This window comes from Caenorhabditis remanei, chromosome II (genome assembly GCF_010183535.1).
Source record: "Caenorhabditis remanei strain PX506 chromosome II, whole genome shotgun sequence".
NCBI lineage: Eukaryota > Metazoa > Nematoda > Chromadorea > Rhabditida > Rhabditidae > Caenorhabditis > Caenorhabditis remanei.
Window position 1 is genome coordinate 2534406 of NC_071329.1, and position 25316 is coordinate 2559721.

General features: G+C 39.0%; 4 protein-coding genes across 4 annotated transcripts; 1 reads left to right on the plus strand and 3 right to left on the minus strand.

Moving 5' to 3' along the window:
* Positions 1–35: 35 nt before the first annotated feature.
* GCK72_004088 (uncharacterized protein) lies at positions 36–698 on the minus strand (the record flags this gene model as incomplete). The annotated part of the gene is made up of 3 exons (XM_003098315.2): positions 36–152; positions 256–342; positions 396–698. The coding sequence occupies 3 exons, from the start codon at positions 696–698 to the stop codon at positions 36–38; spliced, it is 507 nt and encodes a 168-aa protein (XP_003098363.2).
* A 3577-nt stretch (positions 699–4275) lies between these two features.
* Positions 4276–8314, plus strand: GCK72_004089 (uncharacterized protein; the record flags this gene model as incomplete). Its single annotated transcript, XM_053724456.1, has 3 exons — positions 4276–4317; positions 4366–4450; positions 8115–8314. 3 exons carry the CDS (start codon positions 4276–4278, stop codon positions 8312–8314), a joined length of 327 nt encoding a protein of 108 aa, XP_053588650.1.
* Positions 6167–7173, minus strand: GCK72_004090 (uncharacterized protein; the record flags this gene model as incomplete). Its single annotated transcript, XM_003098370.2, has 2 exons — positions 6167–7037; positions 7091–7173. 2 exons carry the CDS (start codon positions 7171–7173, stop codon positions 6167–6169), a joined length of 954 nt encoding a protein of 317 aa, XP_003098418.2.
* An 862-nt stretch (positions 8315–9176) lies between the features above and the next one.
* GCK72_004091 (uncharacterized protein) lies at positions 9177–17638 on the minus strand (the record flags this gene model as incomplete). Its single annotated transcript, XM_053724457.1, has 12 exons — positions 9177–9310; positions 10647–11169; positions 11431–11520; positions 11573–12021; positions 12070–12184; positions 12970–13379; positions 13428–13575; positions 14036–14161; positions 15001–15107; positions 15512–16354; positions 17433–17552; positions 17599–17638. 12 exons carry the CDS (start codon positions 17636–17638, stop codon positions 9177–9179), a joined length of 3105 nt encoding a protein of 1034 aa, XP_053588651.1.
* Between the last annotated feature and the right edge of the window lie 7678 nt (positions 17639–25316).

A 25316-nucleotide genomic window follows, 5' to 3' on the forward strand; every position in this document is an offset into this window, starting at 1 on the left:
GTACATTTATTCATAAAACATGTTCAGAGAGGCTACTACAAAATAAAACGATCGACAGCTAACCATACGGCAGCAATAGCAGCATACCCAAATAGCAATCCAAGGAAGGAGCTGTACTCTTTCAGAATAGAGTATTTTCGTCGGAGTTGTTCCTGAAATTGGTGACAAGACGTTAGGAAACTGGGACATTTTGAAATCCCTTCTTGAACTAGTCAAAACCAAGAAATTTCAAAACTTTTAGTTTCAAAGACTCACATTATCCCTTCTAAACTGTCCATTCTCCCTCTCTAGCTTCTCCACTTGCTTCGCCATCAATTTATTGTCCTCTATCATCCTCTCTGTCTAAAAAAACCACAAAACTACTTTATACGCTATCTAAAATTTTCAAAACTCACCGCCACATCCAGATTATTCTCTAGCAACCCTCTCTGATCCCCAGCAATCTTATCCATACTATCCAATATCCCTTTCAACTCGAAATTCGGCGCTGTGCAGGTATTCCAGACGGGTTTTCCGCATATCGGACAGTGGAATGATTCGTGTTCTATTGCGAAGCGGTCATAGCAACGGAGGCATAGGGAGTGTCCGCAATTCATTTTCTGGGGAGTTCCAGGGAACATTCTGGAGCATACTTTGCATCTGAGGGCGTCAATGGAAATAACAACGTGGTGTTGGTCGGGGAAGGAGGAGGTGGACATTCTGGAAATTTCTTGTTTTAAAAGGGGACCACTTTTTGGTATGATCGGTCCCTAAGGAGTTACGGTAGGCTGTAGTAAAATGACCTGGAGACGGGCGGCACAGCAACTTTTAGGATTGAGCAACTATAATTTCAGTATTTCAGTATTCTGCTATTTCTGGCGTTATTTTCGATAGTTTTTAGTGTTTTTCTATCTATATTTGACGTATTCTATCGAATTTATTAAAGAAATACAACGAAAATGACCGAAAATACCGTCAAAATTCAAAAAATCAACTTTTTTGAAGTCGAATTTCTAGGCCACGGCCACCAATTTTCTGCGACCCTTTCAATGACCAAACTTTCCGGCGCTCGCGGGTTGTGGACCGAATTAAAAAATTCTTGAAGTATGAAAATGAACTCACCGAAACTCATACATTATGATATGAAAACATCACAACAGACCACAATACGCCTTTAATCACGTAGCTCAAACCTCGATCTCCATTTTTGTAGTTGCTGTTACCCCCATAATCACCCGTACAAAAAAGTGGTAAACTACAAAAATGGAGATTCAGATTCGATCTACATATCCTAAAAATTGGAATAATACATACCATTGTTAGCTGGGCCTCGTGACACACTCTGAATGGTTTGTGGAAATTGGGTAATTTCATACAAAAAAAGGAAAAAAGTTGATTTCTTGCTTTTAGAATATCCGGGACGTTTTGAAACGAGACATTTCAAAACTAGACGTTTTGAAACTATGAAATCTTCAATTTGTACGAATATCTCATTTTCAGTATCTCGGTTTCGAAACATTCCGGAGCCATAAATAAAAAAAACTAAACCAAAAAGAAAGTGAAAACCAAATTAAAAATGAAACCGATAGCAAAAAATTGAAAATTAAAAACTTTTCTTATCTTATCAGTCTGCATCGAATGGTGTAAGAGACATGACGACAACCAATTTCACAGAATTGTTTTTCATATTTTCAATTTACGACTGAACACTGTACCTCAGGAGAAAAAAAATTAATTAAAAATATTTGACAAAGATGTTCCCTGACAATTTCTCTGTGACGAGTTTCTACCACTGGTATCTTTAGTGTGATTAATGCTAGGAAAAAGTTTTCAACTAACAAAATGTGTAGAATTTTATGATTATTATTTTGCCAATTAAATATCTCGAATTATCCCTGATGGTTGCTGACTAGGAAAGGATCCCGAGTCGAGATATATATCACTAGAACGGAAATTTTTCGCTGATTTCAAATCTGTATTCCAATTTTGTAAAACGATTTTCTGAAAAAAGTTATTTGCGTTTTTGTGGCTTCTCACTGCAAAAATGAGCATTTTCAAGATTCCCAAAAATAACATTTTTCTCATTTTTTTCGAATTTTTTTGTGCTGTACATGTATTTCCAATCATGTAGTTTTTATTGTTTGTGTTGGAACTTTAGAAAATTTTCAAACAAATTATTTGTAGACGCGTCATTTTTGAAAATTTAAGAAACTCCACAAAAATTTTTCTGAAAATAAATTCTGCAATCAAACTATGCCAAAATCTTCTTTACATCCGTAATCATACGTACAGCACAAAAAAATTTGAAAAAAATGAGAAAAAAGTTAATTTTGGGAGTCTTGAAAATGTTCATTTTTGCACTGAGAAGCTACGAAAACGCAAATAACTTTTTTCAGAAATTTGTTTTGCAAAATTGGAATACAGATTTGAAATCAGCGCAAAATTTTAGTTCTAGTGATATATATCTCGACCTGTAACTCCATCTCGACTCGGGATCCTTCCCTAGTGAGATATGCGTCTTTAAGTTGAGCAAAAATATTGTTCGAGAGGACTACACAGCCCCTTTAAAAAACCATACTTGTCGAGGGCCGGGCCGGGCTTTTTTTTCAAAACGTCAGGCCCGGCCCGGCCCGGCCCGAGGCCCGGCCCGGCCCGTCAGGCCCGTCTTTTTGGAGGGAAATTTTTTTTTCAAATTTTTTTCAAATTTTTTTCGATTTTTTTTCAAATTTGATTAAAAGTGTACTAATGTCAACTCTGATTTTTTCATAGAATAATGTATGAGTGTCAGTGAGTTGATTTTCATATCGTAAGAATTTTTTTCAAATTTTATGACTACTTTTGCTCTTTTTTTGTTTCCTTCCACGTTCACAGAAATGCCCAAAGTCGCTCGTTCTCAGCGAGGTTTGGACCGAATCGAATAACTTTTTCGGTATGAAAATGCACTCATTGACACTCATACATTATTCTATGAAAAAATCAAAGTTGACCTTAGTACACCTTTAATTTGATTATCGCCGGAGGCGTCTCGCTGAAAAATTCAGTCAATGTTTCGAAAAATTTACTAAAAAATCATGAAAAAAGTATGAAAAAACGAGTAAATTTGGAAATTTTTCCGAATGAAAAATTGAAAATTGAAAAAAATTTGAAAAATTTTCTCAAAAATCCCATACCCCTGAAAAGACGGGCCTGACGGGCCGGGCCCGGGCCCGGGCCGAAGCTTTTCAGGCCCGGCCCGGCCCGGCCCGGCGGGCCGGGTCGGGCCGGGCCGGGCTTTTTACGGGCCGGGCCGGGCCGGGCCGGCGGGCCGGCCCGTCATTTGACAAGTATGTAAAAAACTCTTCCACCAGAGATCATTTTGAGTCAGGAGAACGGGGAATTGTGGCGTTTCATCTCATTATTCATCCATCACCCTCCCCACCCAGTCTGATACCATCTGCTTCCCTCTCCTCTTCAAAAACGGCAGATGGCATTCCCCCCCCCCCCTTCTCCCCAGGGGTTGTCCTCCCCTCCCTTTTGCTTTTCCTATATAAGCCATCTCCTTCACAATTATATTCTTCATTATCCTATCCTATCCTCCGCCCTAGACTACTTGTGTTGTGGTCGCTATGTATTCTGATTTTCTGTGAATTCTAAAAAATATATTAATCTATTTATGCGAAATAATTCAAAAAATAATCAAAGTGAGTTTTTATATATATACACGACGTGAGCAAGCTCAAACTTATCATGTACAGTACCGCACAAAAAGGTATCAACTTTAGCTGTTTTCAGTCGAAAATGAGCAACATTGACAGTGTGCCATAGTAATTTTGATTGTCACACCAAGAAAACGTTTTATGGATTATACAAATTGAACGTGGAGCTCTATTTTTGTAGTTGACAACTTTTTTGTACGGGCTGTCCCTAGAGAGTTATGGTCATTTTAAGTGGACAGCTCAAAAATCGCACTAGTTTGCACTAAAATTGGTCGATTCGAGGGAGAAATTACTTTGTCGATATGTAACTTGCTAGGGAACTACAAAAATGAAGTTCTATCTTTGATCTATATGATCCATTAAAAGTTTTCTTGGTGTGACATTCAGAATTACTATGGCACACTCTCAAAGTTGGTCATTTTCCACTGATAACAGTCAAAGTTGATTCCTATTTGTCCGGTACTGTACCTAGATTTTGCATCAATTGTGCCGCCAAACTTGTAGGTAAGCATCATTCTGTAAAATGCGACGCCAATTACTATAAACATGAAGCAAGTCGATGGCACCCGCCCCAACATGACTACGAGACTAATTGAGAAAAATGACGGCGTTCGTATCGATCCGAATCTTGTTGAAGCTTGAGGTAATTTGTTGATATGCAATTGTGTTCGTACCTAATTTTGACTTGCAGGTAATATTGCTCAAAACCCATGTAAATCTAGTTACAACACCAACATCATGTATGGAGCAATCACAACCTCGGCAGCAACGAGTTGGTGAGAATTTCTCATTTTCTTTTCAAACTGATAAGTGTTTTTTTTTCCCAGATACCAATAGTGTCATGTTCAAACAACCACATGGCAAAGACTTGTTGGGTGACGGTCTCGGAAAATCGATATATTGTCACAGGCCAGTCTCTGACCTGTCTCTACTCTCTTTTCCTCGGGTTCTCTCTCGTCTGACCTGGATTTATTATTCTTTGCTCAGCGAGGCGTAAACACCCCTCTGCCGGTTGAGTGTCTCTCTAGGACGGCCCTTCTCCTTGCTATACCGGGATAATAAAAGATTGCAATCTACATTGAATGTACCTAAAACAGACAGAAATGATAAAAGTCCAGAGCTGGCGGTTCAGCCTTTTACAATATGAAGACAAAGAGGAGAACGTTTCTTAATCAATCAAAGCAAAAGGCATAACACTAATCAAAAAAAAAGATGTCTGTTTTTTTCTATATATTTCAATATTTCTTTCTATTTAATAAATTATAATTATCTAGAGGACACCGATGTTGTTGTTGTTTGTTTCAGGAAGTATGTACATCATAATTTTCATTAATTGACCCAATTAGGCGGTATCAACAATAAAGGGCTATTTTGGTCTAACACAAGGCTGTCGCACGGCCGCGGATTAACCAAATGGGCTGAATATTTGTACATCGACTAATCTTTTGGTCCTCTACAAGGACGCCTGAAGAAGCGAAAATTTTCCATGGCTGGGAACTGGGATATAGAACAGAGATATTGGGAAGTGAACATTTTCTTATCCGGAAGTCGGAAGTCGGAAGTTGGAAGTGATTTTTCTTATCAGGAAGTCGGAAGTCGGAAGTCGGAAGTAAAATTTCTTATCCGGAAGTTGGAAGTCGGAAGTCGGAAGTAAAAAAAACACCCGGAAGTCGGAAGTAGGAAGTCGGAAGATTTTTTCGCAAAGATTCAAAAACTCCTAGAAAAAGTTCATAAAATTCGCGAAAATCAGTGGAAAATTAGTTTTTAGCTGAAGAAAAGCCTATTTTCTGTCCTTTTAGACCATTTTTCCATGTATTTCTGCGAAATTTATTTTTCGGAAATTTCACAATTATGGAATGACGGAAGTCGGAAATAAAATTCCTTATCCGGAAGTCGGAAGTCGGAAGTGAAATTTCTTATCCGGAAGTCGGAAGTCGGAATTCCCATACTTGCAAACCGGGCCGAAACGGGCCGACACGGGCCGGCTCGTAACTCGCGTCAAAATGAATATTATGAGCTGAAAAATATACCAAAATGTAGATCTCGACGAGTTCTATCTCTGTGACCTACTACGGGCCGGATGGCTATTTGTTAATGTGCCGCGGGTCGGGCTAGAATGGCTTTTTTGGCCATTTTCGCGTTTTTTGACACTTTTTTCCGGCCCGCGGCATATTAACGAATAGGCATCCGGCCCGTAGTAGGTCACGGAGATAGAACTCGTCGAGATCTACATTTTGGTATATTTTTCAGCTCATAATATTCATTTTGACGCGAGTTACGAGCCGGCCCGTGTCGGCCTGTTTTGGCCCGTTGACAAGTATGGGAATTCCCAACAACACTGATATAGAATCGGCCCACGGCCTTTTTGACAGCCTTGGTCAAACAATACCCTTTGCAATTTTAAAACAAGATTCCATTTTGATACATGATTATCAAATTTCAAATTTCATTAAAAATCATTAAATTACAATGTTAACAAGGCGCTTAGAGAATTAACTCACAATCATTATAAATTTATAACTGCCAGTTTGAACTGTGGCGTCGGCACCATCTTTTCTTCTGATCTTGTACCCAATCGATTCTGGCTCCTGCCAATATCGAATACCTTTCCAGAGCACTTCCTTATTAATTGCACGGTTTTTGACACCTATCGCCAAATATTCCAGTCTAGGATTCGAGCCAGCAATCCAGTGTTTCAAAAACTTATTCAACTCGTTTTCCGTTAGTTCAGTGTTGTTAATGATCACATTCGAAGCATTTAGAAGTAGCAAGTCGTCCAGAAAAAAGTGTGGAGAGTGGGATATTACTAGTCTATTGAGGTTTTGAATCAAGACTTCACTCAAGCACACATCATTTCTGACCGTAAACGGATTATAATCCAATAGCAGCCACTTCATGGGTTTTATACATTTTATCACTTTTTTCATATGTCGAATGGGCGTGGCCTCACTAATTAGAAGTTTGTCAATTTCCAATCCTTCAACAGCCTGTTGTAAAGACTCCACTGCATACATTTGATAGTTCACAACCAACTCATCGATGACTCTATCTCTGTGCAACACGTGAAGACAGTGTCCGACCCAATACCTTATATCCAATGACCAGTTTCTCCATCCATAAGTTTTTATATCGTTTGTAGTCGTATTGGTGATATGGAATTTAATCACGTTCGGTATGACTATTTTTCGGCGTCGAAAGTTTTGGTGCTCTATGTATTTAACGAATTCGATACGTAGAAAGTGACCTTGGCAAGTGATGTTAAAGTCGAAAGATCTCTCCACACGCAGTTCTGTCTTTTCAGCGGAGAGTTTCAATGAGGAAACATATTTCCGTGATTTCTGGGATAGGGTGGCAAATACAATTCTAAAAGTAAGTAATTTGTTAGTGAATAAAGTTAGGGAATAAAGTTAACTTACTGTTCAACTAAATCCATATTCCAAAGTACCAGATTGATAGCTTCGTCCGTTAGACGGTAAAATGGAAAATGCGGAGAATTCATTGGAGAATCAATAGTATGTAATGCGGAGAAACAAGAACGGTGGAGAGTGAAGGCCTCCTCTCAATGGGCCCCTTTACATTAGCAGATGGTTCCCATAAGCGTCATTCGTCTTTCCTAGAGCAACATACATAAGTGGCCCCAATTTTTTATTATTTGTGCAATGTGAGATTTGCATACTTGTCAACCAGGCCGAAACGGGCCGACACGGGCACTCGCGTCAAAATGAATATTATGAGCTGAAAAATATACCAAAATGTAGATCTCGACGAGTTCTATGCCCGTGACCTACTACGGGCCGGATGTCTATTCGTTAATATGCCGCGGACCGGGCTAGAATGGCTTTTTTGGCCATTTTCGCGTTTTTTGGCACTTTTTCCCGGCCCGCGGCATATTAACGAATAGCCATCCGGCCCGTAGTAGGTCACGGGTATAGAACTCGTCGAGATCTACATTTTGGTATATTTTTCAGCTCATAATATTCATTTTGACGCGAGTTACAAGCCGGCCCGTGTCGGCCCGGTTGACAAGTATGGAGATTTGATAATTGGCAGTAGTTTTCAAATAGTATTCTGTCTATGAGAACTCAGGTATTTTTTTCGCAGTTGGCCCACAAAATGGGCAGCATGTCCGAGAGAAAAGGGCCGCGGCGCCTGCCCTACGCCGGCAATCGTGCCGAATTTGAGGGCCACATGGCCCATTTCGTGGGCAAAGTGCCGAGATTTGGTACAACGAGCGGCATTCCTCCCCTTTCGCTCCCATTTAGCACTATAATTAACCAGATTACACATTTTCGTACTTCCCACTGGGCCATGTGGCCCTTTTTGTGGGCAACTTGCCTTATTCAATGACCACATGGCACTTTTAACAGTTTCACTGCCCAACCCTCGCCAAAAAATACCTGAGAACCAACAACTCCATATTCTGAAAACCAACAACTCAAGAACATCTCGAAATAGCTGTCAAGTCCGCATATATGTCCGCTGGAGGATACAGCTCCGGATACATGTTATCCAACGCCTCTTCGTCTGGATACGCTTGTGAGGATTATGCTTCTGGAGGATCTGGTGGATCGAACAACACCAATCCAGGAGCACAAGTCTTCAAGGCTCGTACTGATCAATCGTGCTACTTGGGTCCATAATTCTTCATCAAAGAAGCCAAACCGGCACCAGCCGATCGTCGTGTCCTTTATCAAAACGTGTTCTATTTTGATATGAAGAATTGTGTATTTGGAAAAAGAAGATAGAACTACAGTACCGGTCAAATTAATATCCTATGTTGCCTTTTTCAGTTGAAAATGGTCAGAGAGTGTGCCATAGTAAAACTAACTGTCCCACAAAATAATGGGATCGTACAGATCAAAAGTAGGACTCCATTTTTGTAGTTGACAACTTTTTTGTACGGACACTTCCTAGAGAGTTATAGTAATTTTAAGGGGACATGCTCAAAAATTGCACTCGAATCGAGGAATAAATTACTTTGTCGGTATGTAACTGTCTAGGAAGTGTCCGTACAGAAAAGTTGTCAACTACAAAAATGGAGCTCTACTTTTGATCTGTTTGACCCCATAAAAAGTTATTTTTGGAACACTCTCAGAATCGGGCCTTTTCCGGTGAAAACGGCAAAACTTAATACACAGCGGTACTGTAACGGCATGCCGTTATATTTATCAACTGCTTTCCAGAGAAGTTTTGGTGGTTTTTCAGATTTTTAAAAGTTCACTTGAAACTTTTCTAGATGTTCTGCTCGCTATTGTACAGGCTATTCTAGTGACGCTGATTTTAATCAGAATCATGGAAAATGTGCAGGAATTTTGAAGAAGATGCCGTTATAATACATTTTTTTTTACATTCCGATGATCAAACATAAATGTTATTTGAAAATGAGCAATAACCATAACAATTTCAAAAATGTGAATGTTCTGAAAATACAAAAAAAAAGCATAGTTATCAAAGATTTTCGAAGAATAATTTTGAAGAAAATGCACAATTAATTATCAAGAACTACTCCTCTTGAGGAACAGGATTTTGAGTCGATGTCTGAAATTCGTCAAGCCACATGTATTCATTGAGGAAGTCCGGTAGGCAAACATGCTCCTTGATGTCGACGATGAACAATTTTTGGAAGTGGGTCACGTCTGGAAATGGAGGGAGTTATATGGGAAATTATATATTGGTAAAAAACTAAAGACGTGGGGATTCAGAATCTGTGAGCTGTTTTCAGGTAGCATCAGGTTGAGCCGAGATACAAGGCTTTGAAATTGTCAAAACTTCAAACGTTGTAACTCGGCCAGTTTCAGCTCTAGACGGATTCTGAAAACATATTCAGAATCTTCACGTTTTCAGCTTTCCAGCCATATAACATATATAATTTGAAAGCTGAAAACGTGGAAATTCTGAATCAGTCTTTGGTTTTTAGATAACATCAAATCAAACCACGTTACGAAGCATTGAAACTTTGAAAATTTAAAATTCTTGTATCTCTGTTCACTTGTGTGCTACCGGAAAACCGAATACAGATTCAAACTCCCCACGTTTTCAGCTTTTTGGATATATAAAACAATTTTATATGATTTTAAAGCTGAAGACGTGGAGATTAGGAATCTGGTTTCAAATTTTGAAAAGGCTAAAATTGGACCGAGATACAAGACTTTGAAACTTTTTTTTGGCTAAATTTACTCCTACATGGAAATAAAGTCTGGATTCAGAATCCTCACGTCTTCAGCTTTCTAGTCATACATTATTTTTTGTAACTGATATTACAGGAAAGCTGAAATTATGGGGATTCTGAATCTGGTTTCAAATTTTGGATAGCATAAAATTGGACCGAGACACAAGGTCTTGCATTTTTTTTCAAAATTAAAATTATTGAGCATTTTCAAACCCTTATAAGCTCTTATAGGCTCAATTTTATGCTACCTAGAAATTGAGTACAGATTCTGAATCCTCACGTCTTCAGCTTCCTAACCATGCATTATTTTTCGTCTATGATATGTCTAGCTAATTTATATTTTCTGGAAATTGAAAACGTGAGGATTCAGAATCTGTTCGCCGTTTTCAGGTAGCATCAAATTGAGCCGAGTTGTGAGTCTATCAAGTTTTTGGCCAATTTTTTTCAACTTCTGGAATTTTAAAGTCTTGTAGGTCGGCTCATTTCCACACAATTCGAAAACTGAATACAGATTCAGAATCCTCACGTCTTCAGCTTCGTAGCAATACAAAAATAATTTATATTTTCTGGAAGTTGAAGACGTGGGAATTCAGAATCTGTAAACAGTTTCCGGTAACATCAATATGAGCCGAGTTATGAGGATTTGAAGTATTAGGTTCTTTATTTCGAGCTTCTGGAATTTCAAACCTTTGTAACTCGGTTAGTTTTAGTGCTAGACGGATTCTGAAAACAGATTCAGAATTATCACGTCTTCAGTTTTCAGAAAATATATTTTATACAAAATTAATAGAAATTAAACTCACGAATCGCAGACAATTTCATCTTCAACTCCAGAACTCTCTGCAACACCTCCTCTCCGTGTTTCACCATCTGATACTCCAGAATATTTTTATAAAGTGCGCAGACACCCATCAATTTCTCCCCCGCCTTGAATCCAGTAATCTTCTGGAATTCTGGAATCAAATTCTGATAGAATGAGGCGACGATGAAGACCGCCAGATCCGTCTCCTCCATTTCCATCTCTTGAAATTCTTGGGCGAATTGAATCATCTCATCGGCAAGGTCTCCGTAGATCAATTTCAGAAATTTAAAATCGATAAACAGTCCATTCGGAAAGAATAATCCCTGCGGAGTGATATCCCGGATGCATCTGAGAAAGTATATCAAAAATCCGTACGTCTTGAACAATATCGATTGATCGTTCGAGTTGAATTGGTTGAAAGACGGCATTCCCATTGCATACACCATCGATTGTCCCATTTCGTTTTGGAGAACGGGGGCGTAGCCGTTCCACACGTCGATTCGATCGTTTTTGGTGGTTTTTATCTGAAAAATGGGATATGAAGACCGTAAATTCACAGCGGACGCCGTAAATCTACAAATAGCTCTGTAAATCCCCATTATTCCTCCGTAAATCCACACACAAGGCCTTCTGTAAATCTACACAAGTTTCCGCCGTAAATCCACACAAGACTCTCTCGTAAATTTGCACCATCCATTGTAAATCTACACTGAAACTCGTAAATCTACACAAATTTCTCCCAGTAAATCCACCCCAACATCTTTCCGTAAATCCACACACCGTACCATCTCAAAATGTCGTATATTATCCGAGTAATCGATTGCTGACGTCTTTTCCAAAAACTTCTCATGATTGGCGACGATCATCGTGATAACCTACAACAATGAATTCTGGGGATTTGTGATCTACAACAAAAAAATCGGTTACCGTATCAAAATTATGGGCAATTTGTTGAAGTTGCTCGGGGATCGTGAGCGCAGTTTCCTGCTTAGCTGGCTCCGAAATTCCAGTAATCTTCCCTACCGGCTCCACGGGTCCCCCGGAATTCCGTTTGGTAGCCGGTGCTCCAGTGATCGTGAACACCGAGTTATGAAAAAGATTCCGGGCGGTGGTTGGTTGGGTTACTGTAGCTGGATAATCCAAGAATCGGACGGGCGGTTCCAGCAACTTCATATAATCCCTGTAGCACACGTTGGGATTCTCTTGGGGTACTGTAGTTTGCTGGGTTACTGTAGCAGTGTGAGGAGTTCTTGGGGTATGGGATACTGTAGCTGTCTCAGTACCAGCGGAGTAGGGTACTGTAGTCCTCTCATCCTTGTTGAACAACTTCACCGGTGTGTTCATTTTCAGTAGTTGGAGTACGGTACCTTCGTGTGCTGAAAAAGAAACGGTTTAGAACCGGGATGGGGCGTTTCGCAGCTTACGTTCCCTTGTCATCCCCACTTCAAGACACTTCACGTATCGACAATAATGACATTTTTTGGGAATTGTGGTGTCGATTGGGCACTTTTTTTGTCCTGTCCAACATATATACTTCACCTGGCCGGAAGACGTTTTTCGCGAAAAAAATTTCTGAAAAAAAGCACGTTTTGATCTACATTTTTGTAGTTGACCACTTTTTTCTACGGGCGGCCCCGATGAACTTTAACACGCCATAACTCCCCAGGGACCGCCCGTAGAAAAAAGTGGTCAACTACAAAATGGATATCTAGATTTGATCTACATAATGAACGTAAGTTTGGGATAATTGGGGTAAAAAGGAAAGTAGTGACAGCCTCTCATAGTTTGTTAATTTTCGAAAAAAAAAGTTTATGATTTTTTCAAAATTTTGATACACTTTGAGAGCCCGTCACGACTTTTCTTGTTACTTCAATTATTACAAATTTATATCTACTGTGTAGATTTAACCTAGATCTTAATTTTTGTAGTTGACAACGTTTTTGAACGGGCGGTCTCTAGAGAGTTAAAACGCTCTGAAGTTGCTTACCCTCTCGAGGCGCCACAGTAGGTAAGCTGGTTCGGCGCGTTGTACCATCCTAGGGACCGCCCGTACAAAAAAGTTGCCAACTACAAAAATGGAGAACTAGGTGTGATCTATTCAATAAGTATAGAATTCTAAAAGTTTGAGCTACCAGAAAACCCAAGACGGAATCTTAAAGTCTACCAATTTTCACAAAAACTTCAAAAAAAAGAAATTTTTTCAAATGGCTCTAACTCTTTAAGAAAAAAATGATCAACTACAAAAATGGACATCTGGACTTAATTTTTCCAATGAACACAAAAATTTAAGACTCTGTACGCTGCCCTAAACCACTAGGACTCACCTGACACGCATGGCAAGCCTGAACTCCGTAGGCGGCTGAAAACGACCGGTCACCACACACTTTGCACGCTTCTTTTAGCTTTTGCTCAGATTTCTGCACCGAAATTTCAGAAATCTTCCTCAACGGTTCCGCGGATCCCTCAGAACTCCGTTTGGTATCCGGTGCAGTAATCGTGACCACCGAGTTATGAAAGAGATTACGGGCGGTGGTGGGTTGGGTTACTGTAGCAGGAACGGATTTGGGGACGGGCGATTCCAGCGACTTCATATAGTCCAAGTGACTCATGTTGGGATTCTCTTGGGTTACTGTAGCTCCCTGGGTTACTGTAGCAGTGGGAGGAGCTCGGGATACTGTTGCTGTCTCATTCTTGTTCATTTCTTTCAGTAGTTGGAGTACTGTACCAGCGTGTGCTGAAAAGGAGACGGTTTTAGAAGCGGAAGGGACGTTTTGCAACTTACGTTCTCTTGTCATCCCCACTTCAAGGCACTTCATATATCGACAATAATGACATTTTCTTGGAATTGTTATGTCGATTGGGCACTTATTCAGTCCTGTCCAACACACATAGTTCGCCTGGCCGATGGAAGTTTTTCGCGAGAAGAATTTCTAAAATTTTTAATTGAAATAAATAGATCAAATCTAGATCTTGATTTTTGTAGTTGACAACTTTTTTCTACGGGCGGTCCCCGGAAAGTTATAACGCTCTGAAGTCGCATACCCTCTCGAGGCTCCACAGGAGGTAAGCTGGTTCGGCGCGTTGTATCTCCCCAGGGACCGCCCGTAGAAAAAAATGGTCAACTACAAAAATCAAGATCTAGATTTGATCTACACAATCAATATAACACTCAAAGAATTTGAAATACCAGGAAGCACAAGACGAGATCTCAAAGTCTACCAATTTTCACTAAAATTAAAAAAAAAAGAAATTTTTTCAAATTGCACTAACTCTTTAAGGACCTCCCGTAGAAAAAAGTGGCAAACTAGAAAAATGAAGAACTGGGCTTGGTCTTTCTAACCAATTAAAAATTTCAGACATGGTACCGTACCCTAGACCGTCTAGACCCACCTGACACGCCTGACATGCCGGAACTCCGAAGGCGGATGAATACGACTGGTCACCACACACTCTGCACGCCTCTTTTGGCTTTTTTGGTTGTGATATTGATTGTGGAAAATCTTCTTGTTGTGACATCTGAAAGAATAGGAGTGTATATTTGTGGGGATTTACGGCGTAAATCTACACCAAGCGCGATGTATTGAGGAATATTGATCAAAATAGCGATTTTTGGGGTTAAACTTTTTTTCCAAAAAATATTTTTACGTCTCCGGAAAGCTGAAGACGTGAGAATTCAGATTCTGTTTTCAGAATCCGTTTAGCATTAAAACTAGCCAAGATACAGTGGTTTGAATTTCTAGAATTCAAAAATTATTGACCTAATACTTCAAAACCTCATAACTCGGCTCAATTTGATGCTACCTGAAAACTGAATGCAGATTCTGAATCCTCACGTCTTCAACTTTCAGAAAATATATAGTATTTGTATATAACTGGAAAGCTGAAGACGTGAGGGTTCTGAATCTGTGCTCTGAATCCGGCTAGCGCTAAAACTAGCCGAGTTACATCGATTTTTCTCTAAAAATGCCTTTATTTTTGTCTTCAAACTCTTGTAACTCGGTTTGCTTAAATCCTATCGAAAATCTGAACACATATTCAGAATCCCCATAATTTCAGCTTTCCAGACATATTAGTTTTTGTCTGAAAATATCCAAAATACTTCTTTAAAAATCAATAAAAACAGGAGAAAATGAGTACCAAGGTCTGGTACTATAGATATTCACTTCCTGAGAGATATTACAGGTCTAAGAACAAAAAATTGAAAAAAAAATTGATAAAACTTTTCAAATATTTATTAAAATCATTATAAAACGGAACAATTTTGATCCCTGCAGCCTCAATCACACATCGTAGACATGCCAAACCATTTCTGAAACAAAATTTCTGAAATATTGATTTTTTCTACAGTAACCTACCTGAATTTCAGAATTCTTCAGCGATTCCATATCATTATGAGTCTTTCGGATGTGGGTGCCTAATTCCGACTTGGAATTGAATTGTTTGTAGCATGCTGGACAAGATGCTGAAAAAAGTGAAGGTTAGGAGTGTGTAAATCGACACAAAGGGCTCGTAAATCTACACTAAAAACGTGCCAAAAAACTTGCGTAAATTTACACTAGCTCCCCGTAAACCCACAGGAATATCCAGTAAACCCAAGCTCCAAGCTCGTAAATTCACACGATGATACCGTAAATCTACACTAAGCTTCCCGTAAACCCACACTTAGAGACAAACTGTACAGTAACCTCGTAAATTTACACCATTCCTTGTAAACCCACAAAATAGGCTCCCCGTAAATCTACAATAAGTTCCTGTAAATCTACACTAGCTCACCGTAAATCCTTCTCTATCCTCTCCCGTAAATTCTCCCTTACAGTACTCCCAAAGCTACAGTACCCCTAGTCCCCTTCCCCAAAAAAAACTCACTTTCAACATTCCATTTTCCCTTGATCAAGCATCCAATCACTTCAATATCCTCCCCAATTTTCGCCATTAAATCTTCCAATTCCTGGGATTCAGGCTCCACCCTCCCACGTTTTGACGGCGGCTCCTCCGGCTCTGGCTCCGAAACTCGTTTCCGGGTTACTGTAGGAGGCTCTGGCTCAGCTACAGCATCCATGTCGAAGAATCGTGTGATGGTGAAAGGCAAGGGTGGACTAGGAGCAGGTACCGTCCCCCCGACCAATAGCTCCTTCCAAGTCTGCACTCGATTCCCCAACAGGTTGGTGAGTAGTGTGGAGACCTCCTGGACTACTGTAGACTCATCGTGAAGGTGGGACACTAAAATTTCCGTGGCTTTCTTCATAATATCGACAATGTGGGAGGACCGTCCGACCTTAGCTACAGTTTCCCCCTTAAGACCAGGAGGAAGTCGATCCTTAGCCTTGATGACTGGCACCCGAGTTGTGTCAGCTACAGTATCCCGATCCAGGATCTCAAAATCCCGGTGATACTCCTCTACGTCGGGTTCCAGAACCTGTCGTTGATGAAGAATCTCGTCGTCATCATCAAGAATCACCACTTCTGGAGCGCGTGGGTCTTCCAAAATCATCACCGAAGGAGGTCTACGATCCTTGTCTCCTGACGGCTTAGCAGGAATCTCTGACTCCGCCTCCAAATCGAACAGAGTTACAGTAGGAGTTCCTGTTTTCTGTGCAACTGAATAACCATTTTTCCCTTTAGACGCCACTTTCGCCATAATACTGGCAATATTCAATGCGACTGCAGCTTGTGTGGCTTTCTCCTCCTCTTCGCTCGGAAATTTGATTTCTGGAAAATTTTCTGATTCTATCATATTTGCAAACCGGTCCGAAACAGGCCGACACGGTTCGGCTCGTAACTCGCCTCAAAATGAATATTATGAGCTGAAAAGTATACCAAAATGTAGATCTCAACGAGTTCTATGTCACTGACATAATACGGGCCGGATGGCTATTCGGTTATGTGTCGCAGGCCGGGAAAAAGTGCCAAAAAACGCAAAAATGGCCAAAAAAGCCATTCTAGCCCGGCCCGCGGCATATTAACGAATAGCCATCCGGCCCGTAGTAGGTCACGGACATAGAACTCGTCGATATCTACATTTTGGTATGTTTTTCAGCTCATAAGACTCAGTTTGAAGCGATTTACGCGCCGTCCCGTGTCGGCCCGTTTCGGCCCGGTTTGCAAGTATGGATTCTATCACTAGAGAATTGTAGCAAATTTTACGCTGATTCTAAATCTGTAATTGGTTTTCCTAACGGGGGCGTGTGAGAATAGTTCTTCACGTTTTAATTTCAGAAATCGATATAAAAAAAGTCATGGCCTAGAATCCGGCAACTTGTGGTGCTACTATAACATTTTGGGGGGAAGTATATACTTTTTTCCAGAAACACAAGAAAAATCGTAGAGAATCAAAAGTTCAAATTTCCCGCCTCGAAATATTACGGTAGCACTCGTTTCAGCTGTGTCAAGCCATTTCGTGATACGGTATCACGGTGGCCTAGTTGTCGGGTTCTAGGCCACGACGTCTTTTTGTATATATTCCGATGGCATAGGGACCCCGGAAATGTCTTCGTTCGTACGCGCTCTACGCGAATCTTATGGTTACGGTAGGCTTTTGGCACTGTGCCAAGGTCTACAAAGCGAACTTCCGGACTCTGGTATATTTTTCAGATCATAACGTTGAGTTTGAAGTGAGTAACGCAGTTTTACATATAAAACAGAGAAACTGCAGAAATCCGTAAATACTCAGTTTGGCACCTCATGATCGCAAAAACGTGAATAACTTTTCTCAGAGATACCTGTTGGTAAAACCATTTACAGATTTGGAATCAGTGTGAAATTTGCAATAAGATGGTCAAAAACTCACTCTTTTCTTGGCTTCTTCTCCGACGCTTCGGCTCCTCTTTACCTTTCGCCACTTTCGCTATAATACTGGCAATATTCGATGCGACTTGTGCATCCGTCGTCTTCTCCGCATCTGGAACATCTGGAACATGTGTTATTGACGCTACAGTAACCCTACAGTAACTCACCATTTCTCTTTTTCCCATTGAAATTGGTGGCGGCAATCATAGCTAATCTCTCCTCAATCGATAATCCACTTGAATTTTCTGTTGTCCGGAGAACGTGTCGCTTTTCGAGGCCCAATATCTGAAAATATGGAAATTTTGGTTATGACAAAGAAATACTGGCCTAGGATCCGTCAACTCGGCCATCGTGGTATCACTCCACTGGAAACGAGTGCTACCGTAATATTTTGGCGCGGAAATTTTCAAGCAACTTTTTCGGTGAAAAATCAATAACAATTTGTCCACAAAATATTAGCACACTTTTCAACATACGACGATGGCCGAGTTGGAGGATTCTAGGCCAGGGAGGGAGAAATGGAGAAAGAGAGGAAAAAAGTGGCAGTAAGCTAGACCGCTGAAGAGAATACTGAATGGAGGCAGGTGACGTCGATCGATAATGTATATGGGAAGGTTTCGATGAGAAAGAGCGCGTTAAATAATGACTGGGGGACTGGTATTGATCAAAATATCTTCCCAGGGACCGTCCGTATAGAAAAATGCAAGTCTAGGCTCGTTTTTTTTTGCGCGCGAAAAAACTGTGCCGCACTCTTTGCCAAAGTGGCTCCTCCCACAGACGAGGCTTAATTGAAGACGTAATTATTAGTGACTTTCCAACAATACAGAATCTGGTGAATTTCTGTAACAAAATGGGAAAATTGAGTCGGACGTTCTGATGATTCTGACTGTGCATACTTGTCAACCGGGCCGAAACGGGCCGACACAGGCCGGCTCGTAACTCGCGTCAAAATGAATATTATGAGTTGAAAAGTATACCAAAATGTAGATCTCGACGAGTTCTATGTCCGTGACGTACTACGGGCCGGATGGCTATTCGTTAATGTGCCGCGGGTCGGGAAAAAGTGCCAAAAAACGCGAAAATGGCCAAAAAAGCCATTCTAGCCCGGCCCGCGGCATATTAACTTAGTCAAGTTTAAAACGCAATCAGTAAGATTGTGGTGCGCTCTCTTATACCTCTTTTTCCCTGAGAATGTTTGACAGGTGAGAACGCGGAAGGCGAGGTAATAATAACAAATTAAAAGATGTCCTCTTTGTTCTCGTTGTTATTCACTGCCGCAGAAGACTCCATCTATCAGTAATCTCCATGGAAATTTGAACTGACACACAGATAAATAGAACACGCCCCTGAGGTCAGAGTGAGTCGTCTACAGTACCCATTTCCACCCAGGGCATCAAATCTATATATTCTAGCCACAACCCTGCACTTTCCACACTTTTAGAGGAAAAACTACCATGAAAACTGTAATATAGGCGCATGTGCCTCTACTTTTCAAACCCCTTTTGAGAGTGCGCCTCTATTATTTAAAGCGTTTTTCAGGGTGAGCCTCTATTAGAGAGCACCTCTAATAAAGGGGTGCTCCCGTTACAGTTTTAACAGAAATTGATATTCTTAGATCCATTTCCACCCCTCCTCTTCAATTTTTCTTCCCGGAGACCCCCCTCCCTTTGTTATTGACTCTCGGTAGATTAAACAAACAGCAGATGTCATCATCAACTAATTCACACATTGTCGTTTTCGGTCATTTGTCTTCTACACATACTCCATATCTCCATGAGAAATCTGACCTGACCCAGTTATGATGCCCCGCCCCCTGCAGTGGTTCTAATTTGTCTCTCATTTGCTCCAGAAACTATTCCCCTTGTATTGATCGCATTTACTTGTTATTCAGGCATTCTTTCATTTCAAAAATTCATTGACTACTCCTCTTATCATCAATTCTTTAATTCGAAACAATTTCCGTACATTAAATTGACAAGTTTTCAGCCACAACCATCTACAACTCTACTGGATGGACGTTACACAGTAGTTGAGAACAATATGGAACGATGGGACTAGGAATGGGGAACTTGTGAAAACAGGTCAGTTTGTTTAGGGGTTTTAATTATAGTAGTTATAGTAGTCTTTTGAAGAGTTCATTTTTCCCCAACCCTTGTTATTGACTCTCGGTAGTTTAAACAAACAGCAGATGTCATCATCAACTAATTCACACGTTGTCCATTTCGGTCTTTTGTTTTCTACGCATACTCCATATCTCCATGAGAAATCTGACCTGACCTAGTTATTAGGCCCCGCCCATAACTAACCGTGACGTGTAGTATTTAGTCACACTCTCCTTATCCAGGCCTACAAGGAGGTCTTCTCTTATTTAGTCAATAATTTTTTCACCTTACGTGATTGTTCCTCTTTTTATCAACTCTCCTTGCAAAAAAATTCTGTATTCTTAACTAACAAGTTTCCAGTGTCAGCAACACACAATAATCGATCAATCAACCAGATGGACGACACAGAATCTGGAAAAACTGAGAGTGCATTGAATTCAGGTTAGTTATCATCTTAAAGTAGATCTAGTCACACTTTTTCTGTTGAAAACTGAGCCAGGAGCTTAACTGACCAATTCTCGGGGGATAATTCCAGAATTTGTCAGTTAATCTGAAATTTTGACTAGAAATCAATTAAGATCGGTTGAGATCGATTGAGATCTCTGAAAAATCTATAGTTTGAGCTTAAAATACCAAAAATAACCTGATTATTCAGTTTTTTTGTGAAAATTTGGAGTTAGAATGCTCCTCTTCTAGAAACTTCTAGAAATTCTCATGACCGCCTATAAACTTGATAAGTTTCCAGCCCCATAACCAGCCAACAACACAGCAACGACCAAATGGACGATACCAGAGGGAGTGGCCACGAAATGGATACGAACGAAATGGTTAGGAATGATGAAGTCTCGTGAACACAGGTCAGTTCTTATCAAATTCCTTCTTCTTCTTCTTATACTCTTAGTCCCTCTCATCTCACTAGGAGATGATCGAGAACATATGTATTATCATTCTCTCTTTCTTTCTTTTTTCTCTCATCTCAGTTGGAGATGATCGAGAACATATGTATTATCATTCTCTCTTTCTTTCTTTTTTCTCTCATCTCAGTTGGAGATGATCGAGAACATATGTATTATCATTCTCTCTTTCTTTCTTTTTTCTCTCATCTCAGTTGGAGATGATCGAGAACATATGTATTATCATTCTCTCTTTCTTTCTTTTTCTCTCATCTCAGTTGGAGATGATCGAGAACATATGTATTATCATTCTCTCTTTCTTTCTTTTTTCTCTCATCTCAGTTGGAGATGATCGAGAACATATGTATTATCATTCTCTCTTTCTTTCTTTTTTCTCTCATCTCAGTTGGAGATGATCGAGAACATATGTATTATCATTCTCCTCTTTCTTTCTTTTTTCTCTCATCTCAGTTGGAGATGATCGAGAACATATGTATTATCATTCTCTCTTTCTTTCTTTTTTCTCTCATCTCACTAGGAGATGATCGAGAACATATGTATTATCATTCTCTCTTTCTTTCTTTTTTCTCTCATCTCAGTTGGAGATGATCGAGAACATATGTATTATCATTCTCTCTTTCTTTCTTTTTTCTCCATCTCAGTTGGAGATGATCGAGAACTATGTATTATCATTCTCCTGCTTTCTTCTTTTTTCTCGTCATCTCAGTTGGAGATGATCGAGAACATATGTATTATCATTCTCATCTTCTTTCTTTTTTCTCTCATCTCAGTTGGGAGATGAAATCGAGAACAGATGTATTATCATTCTCTCTTTCGTTCTTTCTTTTTCTCTCATCTCACTAGGAGATGAAGTCGAGAACATATGTATTATCATTCTCTCTTCTTCTCCTTTTTTCCTCTCATCATCAGTTGGAGATGAGTCGAGAACATATGTATTATCATTCTCTCTTTCTTTCTTTTTCTCTCATCTCAGTTGGAGATGATCGAGAACATAGGTATTATCATTCTCCATCTTTCTTTCTTTTTTTCTCTCATCTCTCAGTTGGAGATGATCGAGAACATATGTATATCATTCTCTCTTTCTTTCTTTTTTCTCTCATCTCAGTTGGAGATGATCGAGAACATATTGTATTATCATTCTCTCTTTCTTTCTTTTTCTCTCATCTCAGTTGGAGATGATCGAGAACATAGGTATTATCATTCTCTCTTTCTTTCTTTTTCTCTCATCTCAGTTGAGATGATCGAGAACATATGTATTATCATTCTCTCTCTCTTCTTTCTTTTTTCTCTCATCTCAGTTGGAGATGATCGAGAACATATGTATTATCATTCTCTCTTTCTTTCTTTTTTCTCTCATCTCAGTTGGAGATGATCGAGAACATATGTATTATCATTCTGCTCTTTCTTTCTTTTTCTCTCTCATCTCAGTGGAGATGATCGAGAACAGATGTATTATCATTCTCTCTCTTTCTTTCTTTTTTCTCTCATCTCACTAGGAGATGATCGAGAACATATGTATTATCATTCTCTCTTTCTTTCTTTTTTCTCTCATCTCAGTTGGAGATGATCGAGAACATATGTATTATCATTCTCTCTTTCTTTCTTTTTTCTCCCATCTCACTAGGAGATGATCGAGAACATATGTATTATCATTCTCTCTTTCTTTCTTTTTTCTCTCATCTCACTAGGAGATGATCGAGAACATATGTATTATCATTCTCTCTTTCTTTCTTTTTTCTCTCATCTCAGTTGGAGATGATCGAGAACATATGTATTATCATTCTCTCTTTCTTTCTTTTTTCTCTCATCTCACTAGGAGATGATCGAGAACATATGTATTATCATTCTCCTCTTTCTTTCTTTTTTCTCTCATCTCACTAGGAGATGATCGAGAACATATGTATTATCATTCTCTCTTTCTTTCTTTTTTCTCTCATCTCACTAGGAGATGATCGAGAACATATGTATTATCATTCTCTCTTTCTTTCTTTTTTCTCTCATCTCAGTTGGAGATGATCGAGAACATATGTATTATCATTCTCTCTCTTTCTTTCTTTTTTCTCTCATCTCACTAGGAGATGATCGAGAACATATGTATTATCATTCTCTCTTTCTTTCTTTTTCTCTCATCTCACTAGGAGATGATCGAGAACATATGTATTATCATTCTCTCTTTCTTTCTTTTTTCTCTCATCTCAGTTGGAGATGATCGAGAACATATGTATTATCATTCTCTCTTTCTTTCTTTTTTCTCTCATCTCAGTTGGAGATGATCGAGAACATATGTATTATCATTCTCTCTTTCTTTCTTTTTTCTCTCATCTCACTAGGAGATGATCGAGAACATATGTATTATCATTCTCTCTTTCTTTCTTTTTTCTCTCATCTCAGTTGGAGATGATCGAGAACATATGTATTATCATTCTCTCTTTCTTTCTTTTTTCTCTCATCTCAGTTGGAGATGATCGAGAACATATGTATTATCATTCTCTCTTTCTTTCTTTTTTCTCTCATCTCAGTTGGAGATGATCGAGAACATATGTATTATCATTCTCTCTTTCTTTCTTTTTTCTCTCATCTCACTAGGAGATGATCGAGAACATATGTATTATCATTCTCTCTTTCTTTCTTTTTTCTCTCATCTCACTAGGAGATGATCGAGAACATATGTATTATCATTCTCTCTTTCTTTCTTTTTTCTCTCATCTCACTAGGAGATGATCGAGAACATATGTATTATCATTCTCTCTTTCTTTCTTTTTTCTCTCATCTCAGTTGGAGATGATCGAGAACATATGTATTATCATTCTCTCTTTCTTTCTTTTTTCTCTCATCTCAGTTGGAGATGATCGAGAACATATGTATTATCATTCTCTCTTTCTTTCTTTTTTCTCTCATCTCAGTTGGAGATGATCGAGAACATATGTATTATCATTCTCTCTTTCTTTCTTTTTTCTCTCATCTCAGTTGGAGATGATCGAGAACATATGTATTATCATTCTCTCTTTCTTTCTTTTTTCTCTCATCTCAGTTGGAGATGATCGAGAACATATGTATTATCATTCTCTCTTTCTTTCTTTTTTCTCTCATCTCACTAGGAGATGATCGAGAACATATGTATTATCATTCTCTCTTTCTTTCTTTTTTCTCTCATCTCACTAGGAGATGATCGAGAACATATGTATTATCATTCTCTCTTTCTTTCTTTTTTCTCTCATCTCACTAGGAGATGATCGAGAACATATGTATTATCATTCTCTCTTTCTTTCTTTTTTCTCTCATCTCACTAGGAGATGATCGAGAACATATGTATTATCATTCTCTCTTTCTTTCTTTTTTCTCTCATCTCACTAGGAGATGATCGAGAACATATGTATTATCATTCTCTCTTTCTTTCTTTTTTCTCTCATCTCAGTTGGAGATGATCGAGAACATATGTATTATCATTCTCTCTTTCTTTCTTTTTTCTCTCATCTCAGTTGGAGATGATCGAGAACATATGTATTATCATTCTCTCTCTTTCTTTCTTTTTTCTCTCATCTCAGTTGGAGATGATCGAGAACATATGTATTATCATTCTCTCTTTCTTTCTTTTTTCTCTCATCTCAGTTGGAGATGATCGAGAACATATGTATTATCATTCTCTCTTTCTTTCTTTTTTCTCTCATCTCAGTTGGAGATGATCGAGAACATATGTATTATCATTCTCTCTTTCTTTCTTTTTTCTCTCATCTCACTAGGAGATGATCGAGAACATATGTATTATCATTCTCTCTTTCTTTCTTTTTCTCTCATCTCACTAGGAGATGATCGAGAACATATGTATTATCATTCTCTCTTTCTTTCTTTTTTCTCTCTCATCTCAGTTGGAGATGATCGAGAACATATGTATTATCATTCTCTCTTTCTTTCTTTTTTCTCTCATCTCAGTTGGAGATGATCGAGAACATATGTATTATCATTCTCTCTTCTTTCTTTCTTTTTTCTCTCATCTCAGTTGGAGATGATCGAGAACATATGTATTATCATTCTCTCTCTTCTTTCTTTTTTTTCTTCTCATCTCACTACTAGGAGATGATCGAGAACATATGTATTATCATCTCTCTCTCTTTCTTTCTTTTTTCTCTCATCTCATTGGAGATGATCGAGACATATGTATTATCATTCTCTCTTTCTTTCTTTTTTCTCTCCTCTCACTAGGAGATGATCGAGAACATATGTATTATCATTCTCTCTTTTCTTTCTTTTTTCTCTCATCTCAGTGGAGATGATCGAGAACATATGTATTATCATCTCTCTTTCTTTCTTTTTTCTCTCATCTCAGGTGGAGATGATCGAGACATATGTATTATCATCTCTCTTTCTTTCTTTTTCTCTCATCTCAAGTTAGAGATGATCGGAGAACATATGTATTATCATTCTCTCTTTCTTTCTTTTTTCTCTCATCTCAGTTGGAGATGATCGAGAACATATGTATTATCATTCTCTCTTTCTTTCTTTTTTCTCTCATCTCAGTTGGAGATGATCGAGAACATATGTATTATCATTCTCTCTTTCTTTCTTTTTTCTCTCATCTCAGTTAGGAGATGATCGAGAACATATGTATTATCATTCTCTCTTTCTTTCTTTTTTCTCTCATCTCAGTTGGAGATGATCGAGAACATATGTATTATCATTCTCTCTTTCTTTCTTTTTTCTCTCATCTCAGTTGGAGATGATCGAGAACATATGTATTATCATTCTCTCTTTCTTTCTTTTTTCTCTCATCTCAGTTGGAGATGATCGAGAACATATGTATTATCATTCTCTCTTTCTTTCTTTTTTCTCTCATCTCACTAGGAGATGATCGAGAACATATGTATTATCATT